We start from the raw sequence: 16,462 nt of genomic DNA, 5'->3' as shown, positions 1-16,462 counted from the left end.
ATATTTTTGCTAATTCATTGATATAAATATTGAATAGGGTGTTGCTTAAGGGCATAGAGCGGGCAGTGAAGTGGGCAGTGAAGTGGGGATAGAGCGGGCAGTGAAGTTGGCAGTGAAGTTGGCAGTGAAGTGGGCAGTGAAGTGGGCAGTGAAGTGGGGATAGAGTGGGCAGTGAAGTGGGCAGTGAAGTGGGCAGTGAAGTGGGGATAGAGTGGGCAGTGAAGTGGGCAGTGAAGTGGGGATAGAGTGGGCAGTGAAGTGGGGATAGAGTGGGCAGTGAAGTGGGGATAGAGTGGGCAGTGAAGTGGGGATAGAGTGGGCAGTGGAGTTGGCAGTGAAGTGGGGATAGAGTGGGCAGTGAAGTTGGCAGTGAAGTGGGCAGTGAAGTGGGCAGTGAAGTGGGTAGAGAGTGGGCAGTGGAGTGGGGATAGAGTGGGCAGTGAAGTGGGCAGTGAAGTGGGGATAGAGTGGGCAGTGAAGTTGGCAGTGAAGTTGGCAGTGAAGTGGGCAGTGAAGTGGGCAGTGAAGTGGGGAGAGAGTGGGCAGTGAAGTGGGCAGTGAAGTGGGCAGTGAAGTGGGCAGTGAAGTGGGCAGTGAAGTGGGGATAGAGTGGGCAGTGAAGTGGGCAGTGAAGTGGGCAGTGAAGTGGGGATAGAGTGGGGATAGAGTGGGCAGTGAAGTGGGGATAGAGTGGGCAGTGAAGTGGGGATAGAGTGGGCAGTGAAGTGGGCAGTGAAGTGGGGATAGAGTGGGCAGTGAAGTGGGCAGTGAAGTGGGCAGTGAAGTGGGCAGTGAAGTTGGCAGTGAAGTGGGGATAGAGTGGGCAGTGAAGTGGGCAGTGAAGTGGGGATAGAGTGGGCAGTGAAGTGGGGATAGAGTGGGCAGTGAAGTGGGGATAGAGTGGGCAGTGGAGTTGGCAGTGAAGTGGGGATAGAGTGGGCAGTGAAGTTGGCAGTGAAGTGGGCAGTGAAGTGGGCAGTGAAGTGGGTAGAGAGTGGGCAGTGGAGTGGGGATAGAGTGGGCAGTGAAGTTGGCAGTGAAGTTGGCAGTGAAGTGGGCAGTGAAGTGGGCAGTGAAGTGGGGAGAGAGTGGGCAGTGAAGTGGGCAGTGAAGTGGGCAGTGAAGTGGGGATAGAGTGGGCAGTGAAGTGGGCAGTGAAGTGGGGATAGAGTGGGGATAGAGTGGGCAGTGAAGTGGGGATAGAGTGGGCAGTGAAGTGGGGATAGAGTGGGCAGTGAAGTGGGCAGTGAAGTGGGCAGTGAAGTGGGCAGTGAAGTTGGCAGTGAAGTGGGGATAGAGTGGGCAGTGAAGTTGGCAGTGAAGTGGGTAGTGAAGTGGGGATAGAGTGGGCAGTGAAGTGGGCAGTGAAGTGGGGATAGAGTGGGCAGTGAAGTGGGGATAGAGTGGGCAGTGAAGTGGGGATAGAGTGGGCAGTGAAGTGGGGATAGAGTGGGCAGTGAAGTGGGGATAGAGTGGGCAGTGAAGTGGGGATAGAGTGGGCAGTGAAGTGGGCAGTGAAGTGGGCAGTGAAGTGGGGATAGAGTGGGCAGTTGGCAGTGCTCTCTCTTTCTTGTTTGTGCAATACTGTCACTTCTTCACTCCCTCTCTCACCCCACTCTCTCTCTCTCCCTTCCTGTTTTCTCTCTCTTTTCTCTACACACTCAACCCCTCCCTCCCTCCCTCTCTCTCTCTCTCCAGCCGTCTATAACTATGAAGCGCTGGGCGAGCAGGAGCTCAGTCTGCGGGTGGGGGACACCGTGCACATACTGGAGATGTTTGAAGGTGAGTGTGAGTAGGAAACAAGCCCCGACTCAAGCCTCGACTGCTCACCTATGAGCCGGAGACGATCCTTGACTGCTCACCTGTGAGCAGGCTACGATCCTTGACTGCTCACCTGTGAGCAGGAAACGATCCTTGACTGCTTACCTGTGAGCAGGAAACAAGCCTTGACTGCTCACCTGTGAGCAGGAAATTGGCCTTGATTCTTCACCTGTGAGCAGGAAGTGAGCCCCGACTGTTCACCAGTGAGCAGGAAACTAGCCTTGACTCCTCACCTGTGAGCAGGAAAAAAGCCTTAACTTCTCACATGTGAGCAGGAAAAAAGCCTTAACTTCTCACCTGTGAGCAGGAGCTTTGTTTGTACTTGTGTAATGTTGCACAACATTAGGATCTTGATGCTGATGTTGTGTTGGTGCTGATAACTATGCTGTGATCTTGTGTTGGCACTTGGTAGTGACAGTTGGACGTCTATGCCGATGTTGTGTTGAGGCTGATTACTCTGTTGTGATTTGGTGCTGATAACTGTGTTGTTGGTGCTGATAGCTGTGTTTTTTTTTTCTTATCCCTGTAGGATGGTACAGAGGACACACACTGCGGCAGAAATCCCAGAAGGTGCTCTTCTTTCATGCTCCCTCTGGAACCTATAGACCCTTTCAACAACATAAACAAAAATAATGCTTGAACATTCTATTTTGTTCCCAATCTACTTCCTCTGCATTAAGATAACATATGGAATGTTAAAACGGAAGCCTTGTGGGAACAACTATGATGCTGATAATGGAACTCGGTCAATAATACTCGGACAATAATACTGATCACAGATCAAAGAAACACACTAAACTTTTGGGAAATGTGCTTTTTTTGCCGTCTACTCCAGTGTTAAATAAAAGAATACCTACCATTCACTTCTCTGCATGCAATAACCCAGGCTGACACACTGTTAGCCTAGCTTAGCATAATTCACTGGGACTGGGTTACACCAAAACTAAAAGGTATAGAAGTTTCCCAAAGCATTTGTGTGTTCCTTCAACCTGAACCTGTGTGTGTGACGTGTGTGTGTGTGTGTAACTGTTGATGTTTTCATGTCTGTCCAGGGCATTTTCCCAGCTTCATACATTCATCTGAAAGAGGCCAAGGTTGAGGGCAGCGGGTAAGACAAAGATGGCTACACACACACACACACACACTCTCTCTCTCTTTTGTCTTTGCCATTTGCCAGTGTGTGGTTTTGTGTTGTGTGTCCTTTAGCGCTGAGGAGACGGTCATCCCCACTGACCTGCCCCTGGTTCAGGAGCTGGCAGCTACGCTGCGAGAGTGGGCACAGATATGGCACAAGCTATACGTGGTAAGCACATATGGGCACAAATATGGCACTAGCTCTACGTGGTAAGCACTAAAGCACATATGGGAACAGATATGGCACCAGCTCTACGTGGTAAGCACTAAAGCACATATGGGCACAAATATGGCACCAGCTCTACGTGGTAAGCACTAAAGCACATATGGGCTCAAATATGGCACCAGCTCTACAGTACGTGGTAAGCACATTGGGAAAGGAAACACCTCCTGCTGGCCAGGGTAAGGTCTGTGAAGTGCAACAAGAGCACATTGCTCTGCTGTGTGTGTGTGTGTGTGTGTGTGTGTTTGTGTGTGTTGTGTGTGTGTTGTGTGTGTGTGTGTGTGTGTGTGTGGTGTGTGTGTGTGTGGTGTGGTGTGTATCATAGTGTGTGTGTGAGAGCTCTCCCCTCTGTGCTGCAGAACAACAAGAGCACGCTGTTCCGGAGCGTGCAGCAAATGGCCTACAGCCTGATGGAGTACCGCTCGCAGATCGTCTCCGGGACCCTGCCCAAGGACGATCTGGTGGAGCTCAAGAAGAAGGTCACCGCTAAGATCGACTACGGCAACCGGTAGGTGCACCGCTTCACACACAGTCCATGTGTACTTTGTGTTTGTACTTTGTGTTTGTACTTTGCGTGTGTGTGTGTGTGTGTGTGTGTTCTTATTGTCTATTGTGCCATTTATCAGTTGCGGCCAAGAAGGCTTTGAGTGTGTGCTAAGGGAGGGGTGTGTCTGTGTGTGTGTGTGTGTGTGTGTGTGTGTGTGTGCTCGCGTGCGCGCTAATGGGTCTGTGTGGAGATGTGTGTGGCAGACCGGTGTACGGTATAGGACAGTCCCACTAAGTTCTCCTGCTCAAGGCTTTCAGTGTGACTTATCATTCATCAGCTACAGATGTGCACAGTCATATTTCATACCCCGCCCCCTCCCTCAGCTTGTGTGTAAATCAGAGAGATTCTGTGTTGCTATCAGATGTAACTACTGTAAGTCAGGCATATTATTCATTAGATTAATGCACATGAATGGCATTATGTTACTCATTCAGTGGGGCTCTGTTGTCACTGCAGGATCCTGGGTTTGGATCTAGTGGTTCGGGACGAGTCCGGAAACACCCTGGACCCCGACTGCACCAGCACCGTGAGCCTGTTCCGGGCCCACGAGTCGGCCTCGGCGAGCATCAACGAGCGCATCCAGGAGGAAAAGGTCAGTGGGGGTCGGGGGTCAGAGGTCACATTCCTCTCAGGAGCCAGAGGTTAAAGGCCATCTCCAGACGGTCCCCTCTGACCCTCTTGTGCTGATCACACAACCAGCTGATCTCCATGTCCAGCATGTGCTATTATGGAAACAGATGGACTATTTGCAATGCATGTCTTACAGAGGAGTTACACGAGAGTGCTGTCATATTTATCAGACATATTTATTGTGTAGCCTTCAGTGCTGTGTGTCTGTTATGTCATTGAGTTTGTTTACATGGACATTAATATTCTGATATTAAGACAATATTCCGAATAAGACACTTCTGTGCCAGTAGCACCCTTTTTTCTTAACCGGAATGAAGTGTTCTGGAGTGTTCTGGAGTGTTCTGAATTTAGTCACATTCTTGAGGTGCGTTGTATGCATGTACACACCTTAACCGCATTATAACATCCTGTTAGAACTTTCGGTGCAGAAAGTTTTACAGAATCAACAGTCTTTGCTACCGTAGTAATAATACATATCCTGTGTTACATGTAAACGGGAATATAAATGGAATATCCTATCAACAACATTTGTGAACAACATAATCACAATATTGTCTTATGAGGTCAGTAGTTGGATTATTGCTGTGCATGTAAACATCAGTGTTTTTTTTTTTTTTTTGGTGTTGCCAGAGTCGTCTGCAGAACCTGGAGATGCGGCGTCAGACTCTCTTCAGCACGGTACACACCTACAGCCTCTTGATTAACCTCAAGAACTTTGTCTGCAACATCGGCGAGGATGCAGAGTTGCTCATGTCAATCTACGACCCTGACCAATCAGAGGTCATCAGGTCAGACATGGCCCCACACCCTTTTTTCTGGTGCTTAGATGTAGGCATGCAAGGCTCTGAGCTTGTGACGTGTGTGTGTGTGTGTGTACTGAGATGTGTGTGTGTGTGTGGGCACTGAGATGTGGTGTGTGTGTGTGTGTGTGTGTGTGTGTGTGTGTGTGCTGAGATGTTGTGTGTGTTTCCCGCAGTGAGAACTTCCTGGTGCGCTGGGATAGCACAGGCATGCCCAAAGAGATTGAGAAACTCAACAACCTGCCAGCTCTCTTCACTGTAAGAGCCTCCGCCTTTAACACACCTCCACCAGTCATCTGAAATGGCCCATATAATCCACTTAGCATTTCATCACTGATCAACGTCTGTTTGTGATTCCTCTGCTGAGTCTGTTTATGATTCTTCTGATGAAAGTCTGTTTGTGATTTCTCTGATGAGTCTGTTTGTGATCCCTCTGATGAGTCTGTTTGTGATTCCTCTGATGAGTCTGTTTGTGATTCCTCCTCATGTAAGTCTCTGTACATCATCCAATCATTTTGTGTGTGTGTGTGTGTGTGTGTGTGTGTGTGTGTGTGTGTGTGTGTGTGTTTCTCTCGTGTAGGACCTGAGCAGCAGTGACCTGATCCGTCCGCGTCTATTCCTGGTGTGCCAGATCATCAGGGTGGGCTCCATGGAGCTCAAAGAGGGCAGGAAGCACACGGGAGGGCTGAGGAGACCCTTTGGGGTGGCAGGTAAGGGGGGTAGGGGCATTAAGGAGACCCTTTGGGGTGGCAGGTAAGGGGGGTAGGGGCATTAAGGAGGCCCTTTGGGGTAGCCCATAAGGAGGGTAGGGAGCATTAAGGAGGTTCTTTTGGGGTGGCAGGTTAGGGGGGTAGGGGCATTAAGGAGACCCTTTGGGTGGCAGTTTAGGGGGCAGGAGAGCTGAGAAGGCATTATGGGGTGGCAGGAAAGGGGGTGGGTAAGGGGGATAGGGGCAATAAGGAGACCCTTTGGGTGGCAGTTCATGGGGCAGAAGAGCTGAGGAGGCATTTGAGGTGGCAGGTAAGGGGGTGTGTGTGGTGTGTTAGGATTGCGATGTCCTGTGCAGTGTGTAGTTTACATGAACACGTCCTGTGTTGTGCCCGCAGTGATGGACATCACGGATATCGCTCACGGGAAAGCTGATGATGAGGACAAACAGCACTTTATCCCCTTCCAGCAGTAGGTCACTCCCATTGGTTACTTTATCCCCTTCCAGCAGTAAGTCACTCCCATTGGTTACTTCTTTCCCCTCCGATTGGTCACTTCTTGCACCTCCATCACTAAGTCCCTCCCATTGGTCGCTTCATCCACCTTCAGCAATAAGTCCCTCCTATTGGTCACTTCTTTCCCCTCCCATTGGTCACTCCATCCACCTCCAGCTGTAAGTCCCTCCCATTGGTCACTTCTAGCAGTAAGTCCCTCCCAGTGGTCACTTCCAGTAGTAAGTCCCTGCCAGAGCCTGGCTTATTGAGTGATTGTATGTAGATTGGATTACATTATGTGAATCTGCCCATGTAAATACCACTCTTGCTCAGTTTCCATCTCTTGCTAACTGATTTTTTCCATATCTCTAGAATTGCCATGGAAACTTACATCCGTCAGAGGCAGCTGATCATGTCTCCTTTGATTCCATCGAAGATTATCGGGGAGAACGAGCCCCTCACGGCCATCTTCAACAAGGTCATCGCTAACCGTGAGGTCAACCATAAAGGCCAAGGTACATGTAAACACTCATCACTCACTCACACTGATTGGATATGCAATTGATTTTCCCTCTTTGCATCTTTGTGTATCCAGTGATATGCGTAAGGTGGGCGATGGGCAGTGGGCATGTGCTAGGTTGCCTCTAGGTTGCCGCTAGGTTAATCCAGTGATTAGGCTTGCACTAGTTTTACGCTCTAGGTTAATCCAGTGATTAGGCTTGCACTAGTTTTACGCTCTAGGTTAATCCAGTGATTAGGCTTGCACTAGTTTTACGCTCTAGGTTGGCACTAGGTTAATCCAGTGATTAGGCTTGGACTAGGTTTACGCTCTAGGTTAATCCAGTGATTAGGTTTGGACTAGGTTTACGCTCTAGGTTGGCTCTAGGTTAATCCAGTGATTAGGCTTGGACTAGGTTTACGCTCTAGGTTGGCTCTAGGTTAATCCAGTGATTAGGCTTGCAATAGGTTTACGCTCTAGGTTGGCTCTAGGTTAATCCAGTGATGCCTGCACTAGGTTACCACTCTGAATTCTCTCTGCTCTGACCTCATCAGGGTTGTTTGTGACTCTGAAGCTGTTGCCGGGAGACCTGGCGCAGGTGCAGAAGGACTATTCTCACTTTCTGGACCGCTCGACGGCCATCGTCAGGAAGATGGGCTTTCCAGAGATCATACTCCCAGGTGTGTATGTGTTGACTTCTTCATCTCCCTGAGATCTGTGTGAGGAGTACCACGGCATTCACGGCATTCCCGACAGCATCACATTCCTGCTTTTCCAACAGGGTACGTGAGGAATGACATCTACGTGACACTGCTTCAGGGGGAGTTTGACCGGGGCAAAAAAAAGACGCCCAAGAACGTGGAAGTGCTGCTGAGTGTCCATGATGAAAATGGAACCCCAGTAGAGGTACCCACACACATGCTGAACACACAAACACTCACACACTGAGCACACACACATACACACTGAACACACACACACAAATACTGAACACACAAACACTCACACACTGAGCACACACACATACACACTGAACACACACACACACATACTGAAGACACACACACACACTAAAGACACACACACACACATATTAAAGACACACACACAAATACTGAAGACACACAAACATATTGAAGACACACACACATAATGAGCACACACACACACACACACACACACACACACACACATACTGAGCACACACACACACACACACACACAGGGTTCCCGCGGGGTCTTAAAAAGTCTTAAAAAGCCTAAACTTCAGAACTTTAAATTTAAAGCCTTAAAACGTCTTAAAAACGGCCAGATTTTCATTCCGAGGTCTTAACACAGCTTAACTCTCAAAAAGAATTTCAAGTTTTTGCCTGAAATTGCACTGTGCCTATTTACAAGGGCATTGTTCCCACCTCTTCTGGGGCCTACCATCAAATGTTGCACCTCTATAGAAAGCTGAGAACCTCTAGCTTTTGTAGGAAACAGTCAAAATAAATGTGTGATGTACTCACTAAGAGTTACAGAGGCTAGAATATAGTTTTTTCTTTCTGCCGGATTACAAGCATCTCTGAACTGACCACATGCGTTTTGTAAAATGCCTATGGATACTCCCCATAGGACTTTTTGTTATCCAAAATGCAAACTGACAATCAAATACTTACTGCACATGAACCCCTTTGTGTAGAAGCATAATCCTGGTCTCAAATGAAAGGTAACACTTTGAGGTTTCATGCTTGTATTTGGATTATACTTCAGGGGTTCTGATATGGAATGACTACACTAAATATGTAATGATTACAAAAATGTCTCTATTTTTGCATTTACTTTGTTGGTTCAATGAGCGTGTATAAGATAGACTATACATCTGTACAACTAATATTGGATAACACAACATGAAGATTCAATTTCTATGGATTCTTGTGAATATTTCAGTACCCAATATGTTGCATCTACTTATTGTGCTGCAGCTACACTGCAGCCAGAAGTCAGGGTAGCACCAAAAGCGGAAGGGGGGGAGGGGGGCATTTTGGATAAAATTTAATTGAGACATAATAAGATTAATCTGAGAATATAAAGCACTATACAGATTGTACATGAAAAAAAGTTGTCATTTTTGGATTCCCAAGAGTTAAAGCTTTGAAATGGTGTATAACATTACTATGCTACATAGCAATATGGTGCATACAATTGATTTAGAATGTGGGGGAGGGGGGTAACCGTCCCGCCAGCGGGACACTGAAAGTTGTGGTTTTAAAATTAATTTAGTCAGGTCTAAAAAATATTTTACCATCGTTCATTTCCAAAAACGCTGGCCGCAGAAAGTTATTACAAAGTAGCAAAAAAGTATTCGTCGTAAGAGTCGTAGCTTGCAAAGCAGAGCTCTAGCGTCTTTGTTACACTTGTAACAAAACCAGCAGAATGCTGCTCTCAAAACATTGGTTCAGATCAGAGTCTAGAATGAACAAGAGCGCGCAAGCCAGACCGGGAATTCAAATCGCGTGTGCATCTGAGTTTAGCGCGCACACAACGGAGAGGGAGAGAGAGAGGGGTGGTGCGTGTGTGCCTGAAGCGCATCCAAGACAGAGAGCATCCTGGCCTGTTTTGCTAAATCAATCAATTTTCAGTATAGGTGGGCTTTTATCTTTTTTCTCCCGAACTAAATTTATCAGTTCAGTGTATCTAGGAACAGGAGCGTCATGGCAGAGTCAGTGGCCCCCAAAAAGGAACATTGTCCCATTTCACATCAGACTACACAAAAGTGTTCCCTTGTCTCATACAGTAAGAGTAAAACATAATGATATTTTTGCACACTGCACTGTTTGTAGCATTGCCCATGGCTGCAAAAGACTTGTTGATGTGAGTTTAACAAGTGTCATTTAATTTGCTATTATTCAGGCCTATACTAGATGGCTAGTTGCCAAGGCTACATGAAAAGCTTTTTCTTTGCAAACACCGCGCTCTCCCGTTTGTTCTCTTGTTGAAAATGAAAAGCCCAAACTACCAAAATCTGCATATTTTATCATCACAATTTCTATCTATAGGCCTTCCTTATTTGGTGTACTGACTAGACATTATTGAACAAACATCTGAATTTCAGTATCTAAGTAGGCTAAAGGGCTACCTCCCTAAAATTACTTTTTTCAGTTTGGGATGTCTGCTATACATTGTTGACATTACTGTTAAAGTGAATTTTGGCAAAACCGGTTGTCATTTTTATGTTTAGGCGGCGGGGGGTGTTGTCAGCAGCTGCTGAAAGTAATTAATAAAGTAACTTGTAATCTAACTTAGTTACTTTACTGATTACTTGATTTTAAAAGTAACTAACAGATTACTTTTTCAAGGTAACTGTGGCAACACTGGCTAGATCACAGCGATGTCTGCTGTTGGTTACAAGTGGTACCCAGCTCCAGGTACGAGGCTAGCTGCAAACTTTGCAAAAAAACTATTCAATTAGGGACTCTGGGTGTGAAGGTGCTGGAGTCACAAGCCAGAGCATGCAGAGAAACATAAGATAGCCGCAAAATGCAAACTGTTTATCAGCACTAGCCGCTATAACATCATTCGAAAGCTCCGGTTTCGCTCTTTCAAGTGACGTCTGTGCGACTTGTGCGAGATAAGTACTCCGTGAGCAATTCAACAGAGAATAATGGAAGTGAATTTGGACGCATATTACTACTATGTATTTTTAGGAGGGCTTTTGATCATCTTTAGGTGGTTTCAGCTCCCCCAAAATACTGTAAGCCTAACAACGTCCTTAACAAGGCTCATACACATACCCCACCCACACACATTCTCATGCAAACACACACACAAACGCACACAAGTGCAGAGTGTCCACCCAAAACACACACACACACAAACGCACACAAGTGCAGAGTGTCCACCCAAAACACACACACAAACGCACACAAGTGCAGAGTGTCCACCCAAAACACACACACAAACGCACACAAGTGCAGAGTGTCCACCCAAAACACACACACACACAAACGCACACAAGTGCAGAGTGTCCACCCAAAACACACACACACACAAACGCACACAAGTGCAGAGTGTCCACCCAAAACACACACACACACAAACGCACACAAGTGCAGAGTGTCCACCCAAAACACACACACACACAAACGCACACAAGTGCAGAGTGTCCACCCAAAACACACACACACACAAACGCACACAAGTGCAGAGTGTCCACCCAAAACACACACACACACAAACGCACACAAGTGCAGAGTGTCCACCCAAAACACACACACACACAAACGCACACAAGTGCAGAGTGTCCACCCAAAACACACACACACAAGTGCAGAGTGTCCACCCAAAACACACACACACAAGTGCAGAGTGTCCACCCAAAACACACGCACACAAGTGCAGAGTGTCCACCCAAAACACACACACACACAAACGCACACAAGTGCAGAGTGTCCACCCAAAACACACACACACAAGTGCAGAGTGTCCACCCAAAACACACGCACACAAGTGCAGAGTGTCCACCCAAAACACACACACACAAACGCACACAAGTGCAGAGTGTCCACCCAAAACACACACACACAAGTGCAGAGTGTCCACCCAAAACACACACACACAAGTGCAGAGTGTCCACCCAAAACACACACACACAAGTGCAGAGTGTCCACCCAAAACACACACACACAAGTGCAGAGTGTCCACCCAAAACACACTTTCACACCCAGTTTACACTCCAGTCTCATTTTTTACTTCCTTGATGAAATCTTTTCTATTTGAGGGCAAGTTTGTTTTAGATTATTTTCATTTTGGGCTTAAGGTTAAGGGCATTTGGCACGTGACACGGATATTCCTTGAGTATACTACAAGTGAGCAATGTCAAAAGCAGTTGGGTTGTAGATGTTGGGTGTGGAAGGTTACTACTGTGATTGCTTTATCTGTAAATTAAATTAATGCTTTTTCAACGACTTTTCAATGATTTTCAAAATTTCTTTGATTTGAATATTTTTTGGTAATGCGTTGTGTAGGTCTTACATTTCAATCTTTATGGTCTTAAAATGTCTTAAAAAGGTCTTAAATTTGACTTACTGAAACCTGCAAGAACTCTGCACACACTGAACGCACACATACATACTGTGCACAGTGTTCTGAGTGCTCAGGCAACACAACATGATTGGAGAGGAAATGGTTTTCACGAGTGACTTGTTGTCCCCTGACAGAAAGCCTTATTCCCTGGAGCTGGATATGATGGCATCACCGAGTACAAATCCGTCATCTACTACCAGGTCAAGCAGCCCTGCTGGAACGAGACAGTCAAGGTACAGTCCACCACCACTGGGGCTCCATCAGTGTCTTCATGTCACCTATGTTCTATAAAATGATGAACTGACCAGTTCTGTCCTCTCTGTTTCTTTTTCTCTCTCCTTTGCTCTTTCTTTTAACCCCCTCTCTCTTTCTCCCTTCCTCTCTCTCTCTTCTCTCTCTCTCCCTCCTTCTCTCTCTCTCTCTCTTTATCCCCTCCTCTCTCTCTCTCTCTCTCTCTCTCTCTCTCTCTCTCTCTCTCTTACCCTCTCCTCTCTCTCCCTCTGTCTCTCCGAACTCCAGGTAGCGATTCCCATTGAGGATGTGTGCCAATGTCACCTGAGGTTTATGTTCAGGCACCGTTCGTCTCAGGACTGTGAGTATCAAGTAAGGATCAGTCTCTGTGGTGTCCGCTGGGAGAAGCGGCCCCCTCGCTAAAGCCCCTTGTGTGTGTTTCAGCCCGGGACAAGTCCGAGAAGCCATTCGGCATGGCGTACATGAAGCTGATGAGGACCGACGGCACCACCCTACGGGACGGCAGACACGACCTCATCGTCTACAAGGTTTGCCCACGTCTGTCTGTGTCTGTGTCTGTCTGTGTCTGTGTCTGTGCCTGAAGTTTCCCCACGTCTGTCTGCCTGTGTCTGTGTCTGTGTCTGTCTGTCTGTGTCTGTGCCTGTGCCTGTTTCTGAAGTTTGTCTGTGTCTGTGTCTGTGTCTGTGTCTGTGTCTGTGCCTGTTTCTGAAGTTTGCCCACGTCTGTCTGTCTGTGTCTGTGTCTGTGTCTGTGCCTGTTTCTGAAGTTTGTCTGTGTCTGTGTCTGTCTGTGTCTGTGTCTGTGTCTGTGTCTGTCTGTGTCTGTGTCTGTGTCTGTGCCTGTTTCTGAAGTTTGCCCACGTCTGTCTATCTGTGTCTGTGTCTGTGTCTGTCTGTGTCTGTGTCTGTGCCTGTTTCGGAAGTTTGCCCATGTCTGTCTGTCTGTGTCTGTGTCTGTGTCTGTGCCTGTTTCTGAAGTTTGCCCACGTCTGTCTATCTGTGTCTGTGTCTGTGTCTGTGCCTGTTTCGGAAGTTTGCCCACGTCTGTCTGTCTGTGTCTGTGTCTGTGTCTGTGTCTGTGCCTGTTTCTGAAGTTTGCCCACGTCTGTCTGTCTGTGTCTGTCTGTGTCTGTCTGTGCCTGTTTCTGAAGTTTGCCCACGTCTGTCTGTCTGTGTCTGTCTGTGTCTGTCTGTGTCTGTCTGTGTCTGTGTCTGTGTCTGTCTGTGTCTGTGCCTGTTTCTGAAGTTTGCCCACGTCTGTCTGTCTGTGTCTGTGTCTGTGTCTGTGCCTGTTTCTGAAGTTTGCCCACGTCTGTCTGTGTCTGTGTCTGTGTCTGTGCCTGTTTCTGAAGTTTGCCCACGTCTGTCTGTCTGTCTGTGTCTGTCTGTCTGTGTCTGTGTCTGTGCCTGTTTCTGAAGTTTGCTAAAGGCTATGTTTATACGGTGACGATGAAAAGAGAAGACGCAGAAGTAGCGTCTCGTCTTCATTTTTTTATTCGCGTTTAGACAAGCATTCTCAGGGGGAAATCTTTGTTTATATGAAGATGCAAGAGTATGTGATATTCGATTGGATATGCATTCCAGACCGCTGGTGGTGTGATAGAACCCCGGTACGTCACGCGCAGACATTCTAAATTGACAGTTTAGCCATCTTATATAGTTTACATTAGAGGATTATGTGGGGCATGCCTGCTCACTCTTCCAGTGTGGTGCTGAAGTTTCTCTTCCTGGTTCCTGCTTCTGTGGTTACGGTGGGGTTGGGCTCAGTAAGGCACCCTGAGGTCTCCATGGTCCCTCTGCCCTCTGCGTATTTACAATATTGTTGGCATCTGGTGGTGCTTTTCTGTGTATGTGTTTTAGACATCCTGTTGCGCACTAAATTTCCTTTTCTAAGGATAAATAAAGTGAAACTTAAACTTGAAACTTGAACTTGTCCCCTTCAGGTGGAGAAGAAGGTGGAGGAGGCCAGCACCTACCTGACGCTGCCCGGGTCCTGGGGGGAGGTGGAGGAGCGAGAGCGTCAGACGGGGAAGTCCTTCCACCCCTCCGGCGCCATCCCCGTCACCAAGGACAGCTTCCAGATCGCCTCCCTCACCTGCTCCACCAAGCTCACCCAGAACGGTGAGGGCACTGCCACAGCACACATTAATGCTTTATTTAAATCCACAAATCATATTTCAAGAGATAAGATAGGGCTTTGTCACTCAATGGTATTCAGGGGTACAAAAAACATCTCCTGCGCCATACTGCAAGGCTGCCTATAACTGCAGATATGGAGCAAAACTTTGCTAGCTGTTTTGTTTTTCTGCTGGAGAGCCCTGTCAGCCTTAACCCACTGAAAACAAGATTGTGGACATGCCCCAAGCTGCCAAAGATCAACACCACTAGCTTGCACTGATAGCCTAGGTCGCATAGTTTTGTCCGTATGGGTTGGTACTTCATGATTTTATCATTAAAAGCCATGTCCATGTAGAGATCGTACACACATCCTATTTCAAGTATAAGTACTTCCCTTCTGTCTCGGTCTAAAAACACAACATCAGGGGAGGTGGAAGGCACGTACACACACACACACATACACACACACACACACACACACACACACACACATACACACACACACCCTGTCTTCAAGTGGTGTGGGGGAATCTTGGGTATGCTTAACATTGTTGTTGACCCTGTGTGTGTGTGTGTGTGTGTGTGTGTGTGTGTGTGTGTTGCAGTGGATCTGTTGGGGTTGTTGAACTGGAGGTCTAACCCCGAGGAGCTGGAGCAGAACCTTCAGAGGCTCATGGAGGTGGAAGGGGGAGAGATTGTCAAGGTGTGTGTGGGTGTGTGTGTGTGTTGTTTGCAAGCATGTGAATCTGTGTGTGTTTGCGAGCATGTGAATGTGTGTGTGTTTGCGAGCATGTGTGTGTGTGTGTGTGTGCATTTGCATTCATTTGAATGTGTGTGTGTGTGTGTGTGTGTGTGTGTGTGTGTGTATGAGTGCTGTCAGTAACTCTCTGAATGTGGGTTTGCAGTTCCTGCAGGACACCCTGGATGCCGTCTTCAACATTATGATGGACATGTGTCAGAAGGACACCTACGACACGCTGGTGTTCAACGCTCTGGTGAGTTTTTTTGTGTGTGTGTGTGTGTTTGTGTGTGTAGGTCATCACACCTCATCACATTGTTTTTTGTGGTGCAGGTGTTCATCATCTCTTTGATCGGAGACATCAAGTTTCAGCACTTCAACCCTGTTCTGGAGACCTACATCAACAAGCACTTCAGCGCCACCCTGGCCTATGTGTATGTCACGCCTTCCTGCTGACACCCTGACACATACAATTTGCCCTGACAAACACAGTTTACCCTGACGAACACAGCTTGCCCTGACCAACACAATTTGCCCTGACCAACACAATTTGCCCTGACCAACACAGTTTGCCCTGACAAACACAGATTGCCCTGACGAACACAGATTGCCCTGACGAACACAGTTTGCCCTGACGAACACAGTTTGCCCTGACGAACACAGTTTGCCCTGACGAACACAGTTTACCCTGACGAACACAGTTTACCCTGACGAACACAATTTGCCTTGACCAACAGTTTGCCTTGACCAACACAGTTTTCCTTGACCAACTACATCACTTAATACTATTACTAGAGGACAAGAGGACAGACATTATACAAGTACTAGTCAAAGTGTGGTAGGAGCAGAAAGTGGTAGAAGAACGAGGTAGAGGAGGGATGGAAAAAAGGGAAGTGCATGGTAAGTGCGTGTGTAGTAGCTAGAAGTGTTTGGAGAGCTTGTTGACAGTTTGCACTGATTTTGTTTTTTTCTACATTGATGTTGCACTGAAAATATCAAGTTCCTAACACATACCATAAGAATAAGATGTCAGCCAAGCCAGTAGGAATGGCTTATTCTAAAACTGATAGTTCCGGTCCTTGGTTGTGATTGGCTGACTCACATTCGATGCCGTTGTAAAATGCAGCATAAAAATACACCTTGACCGTATTTCGTTCTATATTAGTGCGCTACCATAACTTGATACAAAAGTTAAAGTAGCTGCGTCTCGACGTTGCTTGGCAACCATTCAGATAGAGGAAATATATTTCTTGGCAGAAGAATGATTATCTATGAATAAATTGTTACATTTCTCGTTGCTGTGCCTTTACTTTATGAAACTTTGCCAGGTATTTATAGTAACAGTTTGCCAGGTATTTATAGTAACAGTTTTAGAAAAGCAATAACCCATTGAGTCCGTAGGTTACACTGATTTTACAACAGCTAAGGGGC

The 16,462-nt window shown here is 47.0% G+C and overlaps 2 protein-coding genes and 1 long non-coding RNA gene across 5 annotated transcripts in view; 1 reads left to right on the top strand and 2 right to left on the bottom strand.

Moving 5' to 3' along the window:
* LOC121714945 (tripartite motif-containing protein 16-like) overlaps window positions 1–16,462 on the bottom strand; it is a 1,397,702-nt gene that overhangs the window by 1,320,303 nt on the left and 60,937 nt on the right. The window lies entirely within an intron of this gene.
* Window positions 1–16,462, top strand: part of dock5 (dedicator of cytokinesis 5) — a 47,529-nt gene that overhangs the window by 7,129 nt on the left and 23,938 nt on the right. Inside the window, exons 2-21 of one of the 2 annotated variants that reach the window (XM_042100147.1) lie at window positions 1,699–1,782; window positions 2,351–2,391; window positions 2,874–2,929; window positions 3,028–3,124; window positions 3,538–3,686; window positions 4,182–4,317; window positions 4,986–5,143; window positions 5,332–5,413; window positions 5,736–5,865; window positions 6,262–6,334; window positions 6,730–6,872; window positions 7,411–7,536; window positions 7,638–7,762; window positions 12,058–12,156; window positions 12,443–12,515; window positions 12,599–12,702; window positions 14,118–14,295; window positions 14,898–14,995; window positions 15,198–15,287; window positions 15,365–15,465. In XM_042100147.1, coding sequence (XP_041956081.1) covers window positions 1,699–1,782; window positions 2,351–2,391; window positions 2,874–2,929; window positions 3,028–3,124; window positions 3,538–3,686; window positions 4,182–4,317; window positions 4,986–5,143; window positions 5,332–5,413; window positions 5,736–5,865; window positions 6,262–6,334; window positions 6,730–6,872; window positions 7,411–7,536; window positions 7,638–7,762; window positions 12,058–12,156; window positions 12,443–12,515; window positions 12,599–12,702; window positions 14,118–14,295; window positions 14,898–14,995; window positions 15,198–15,287; window positions 15,365–15,465 — 2,143 coding nt within the window. Of the gene's footprint in view, window positions 1–1,698; window positions 1,783–2,350; window positions 2,392–2,873; window positions 2,930–3,027; window positions 3,125–3,537; window positions 3,687–4,181; window positions 4,318–4,985; window positions 5,144–5,331; window positions 5,414–5,735; window positions 5,866–6,261; window positions 6,374–6,729; window positions 6,873–7,410; window positions 7,537–7,637; window positions 7,763–12,057; window positions 12,157–12,442; window positions 12,516–12,598; window positions 12,703–14,117; window positions 14,296–14,897; window positions 14,996–15,197; window positions 15,288–15,364; window positions 15,466–16,462 lie in introns of those variants that run through there. The other variant, XM_042100148.1, reaches the window with a different exon arrangement.
* On the bottom strand, window positions 11,866–15,997 carry LOC121714999. Its single transcript, XR_006033500.1, has 3 exons — window positions 15,987–15,997; window positions 13,162–13,177; window positions 11,866–11,941 (listed from the first exon to the last, which is right to left on the bottom strand). It is a non-coding gene; the product is annotated as an uncharacterized LOC121714999 (long non-coding RNA).

Source organism: Alosa sapidissima, chromosome 8 (genome assembly GCF_018492685.1).
Source record: "Alosa sapidissima isolate fAloSap1 chromosome 8, fAloSap1.pri, whole genome shotgun sequence".
Taxonomy (NCBI): Eukaryota; Metazoa; Chordata; class Actinopteri; order Clupeiformes; family Clupeidae; genus Alosa; species Alosa sapidissima.
Note: the sequence above shows the minus strand (reverse complement) of the source record. Positions and strands in the feature narration are given on the sequence as shown.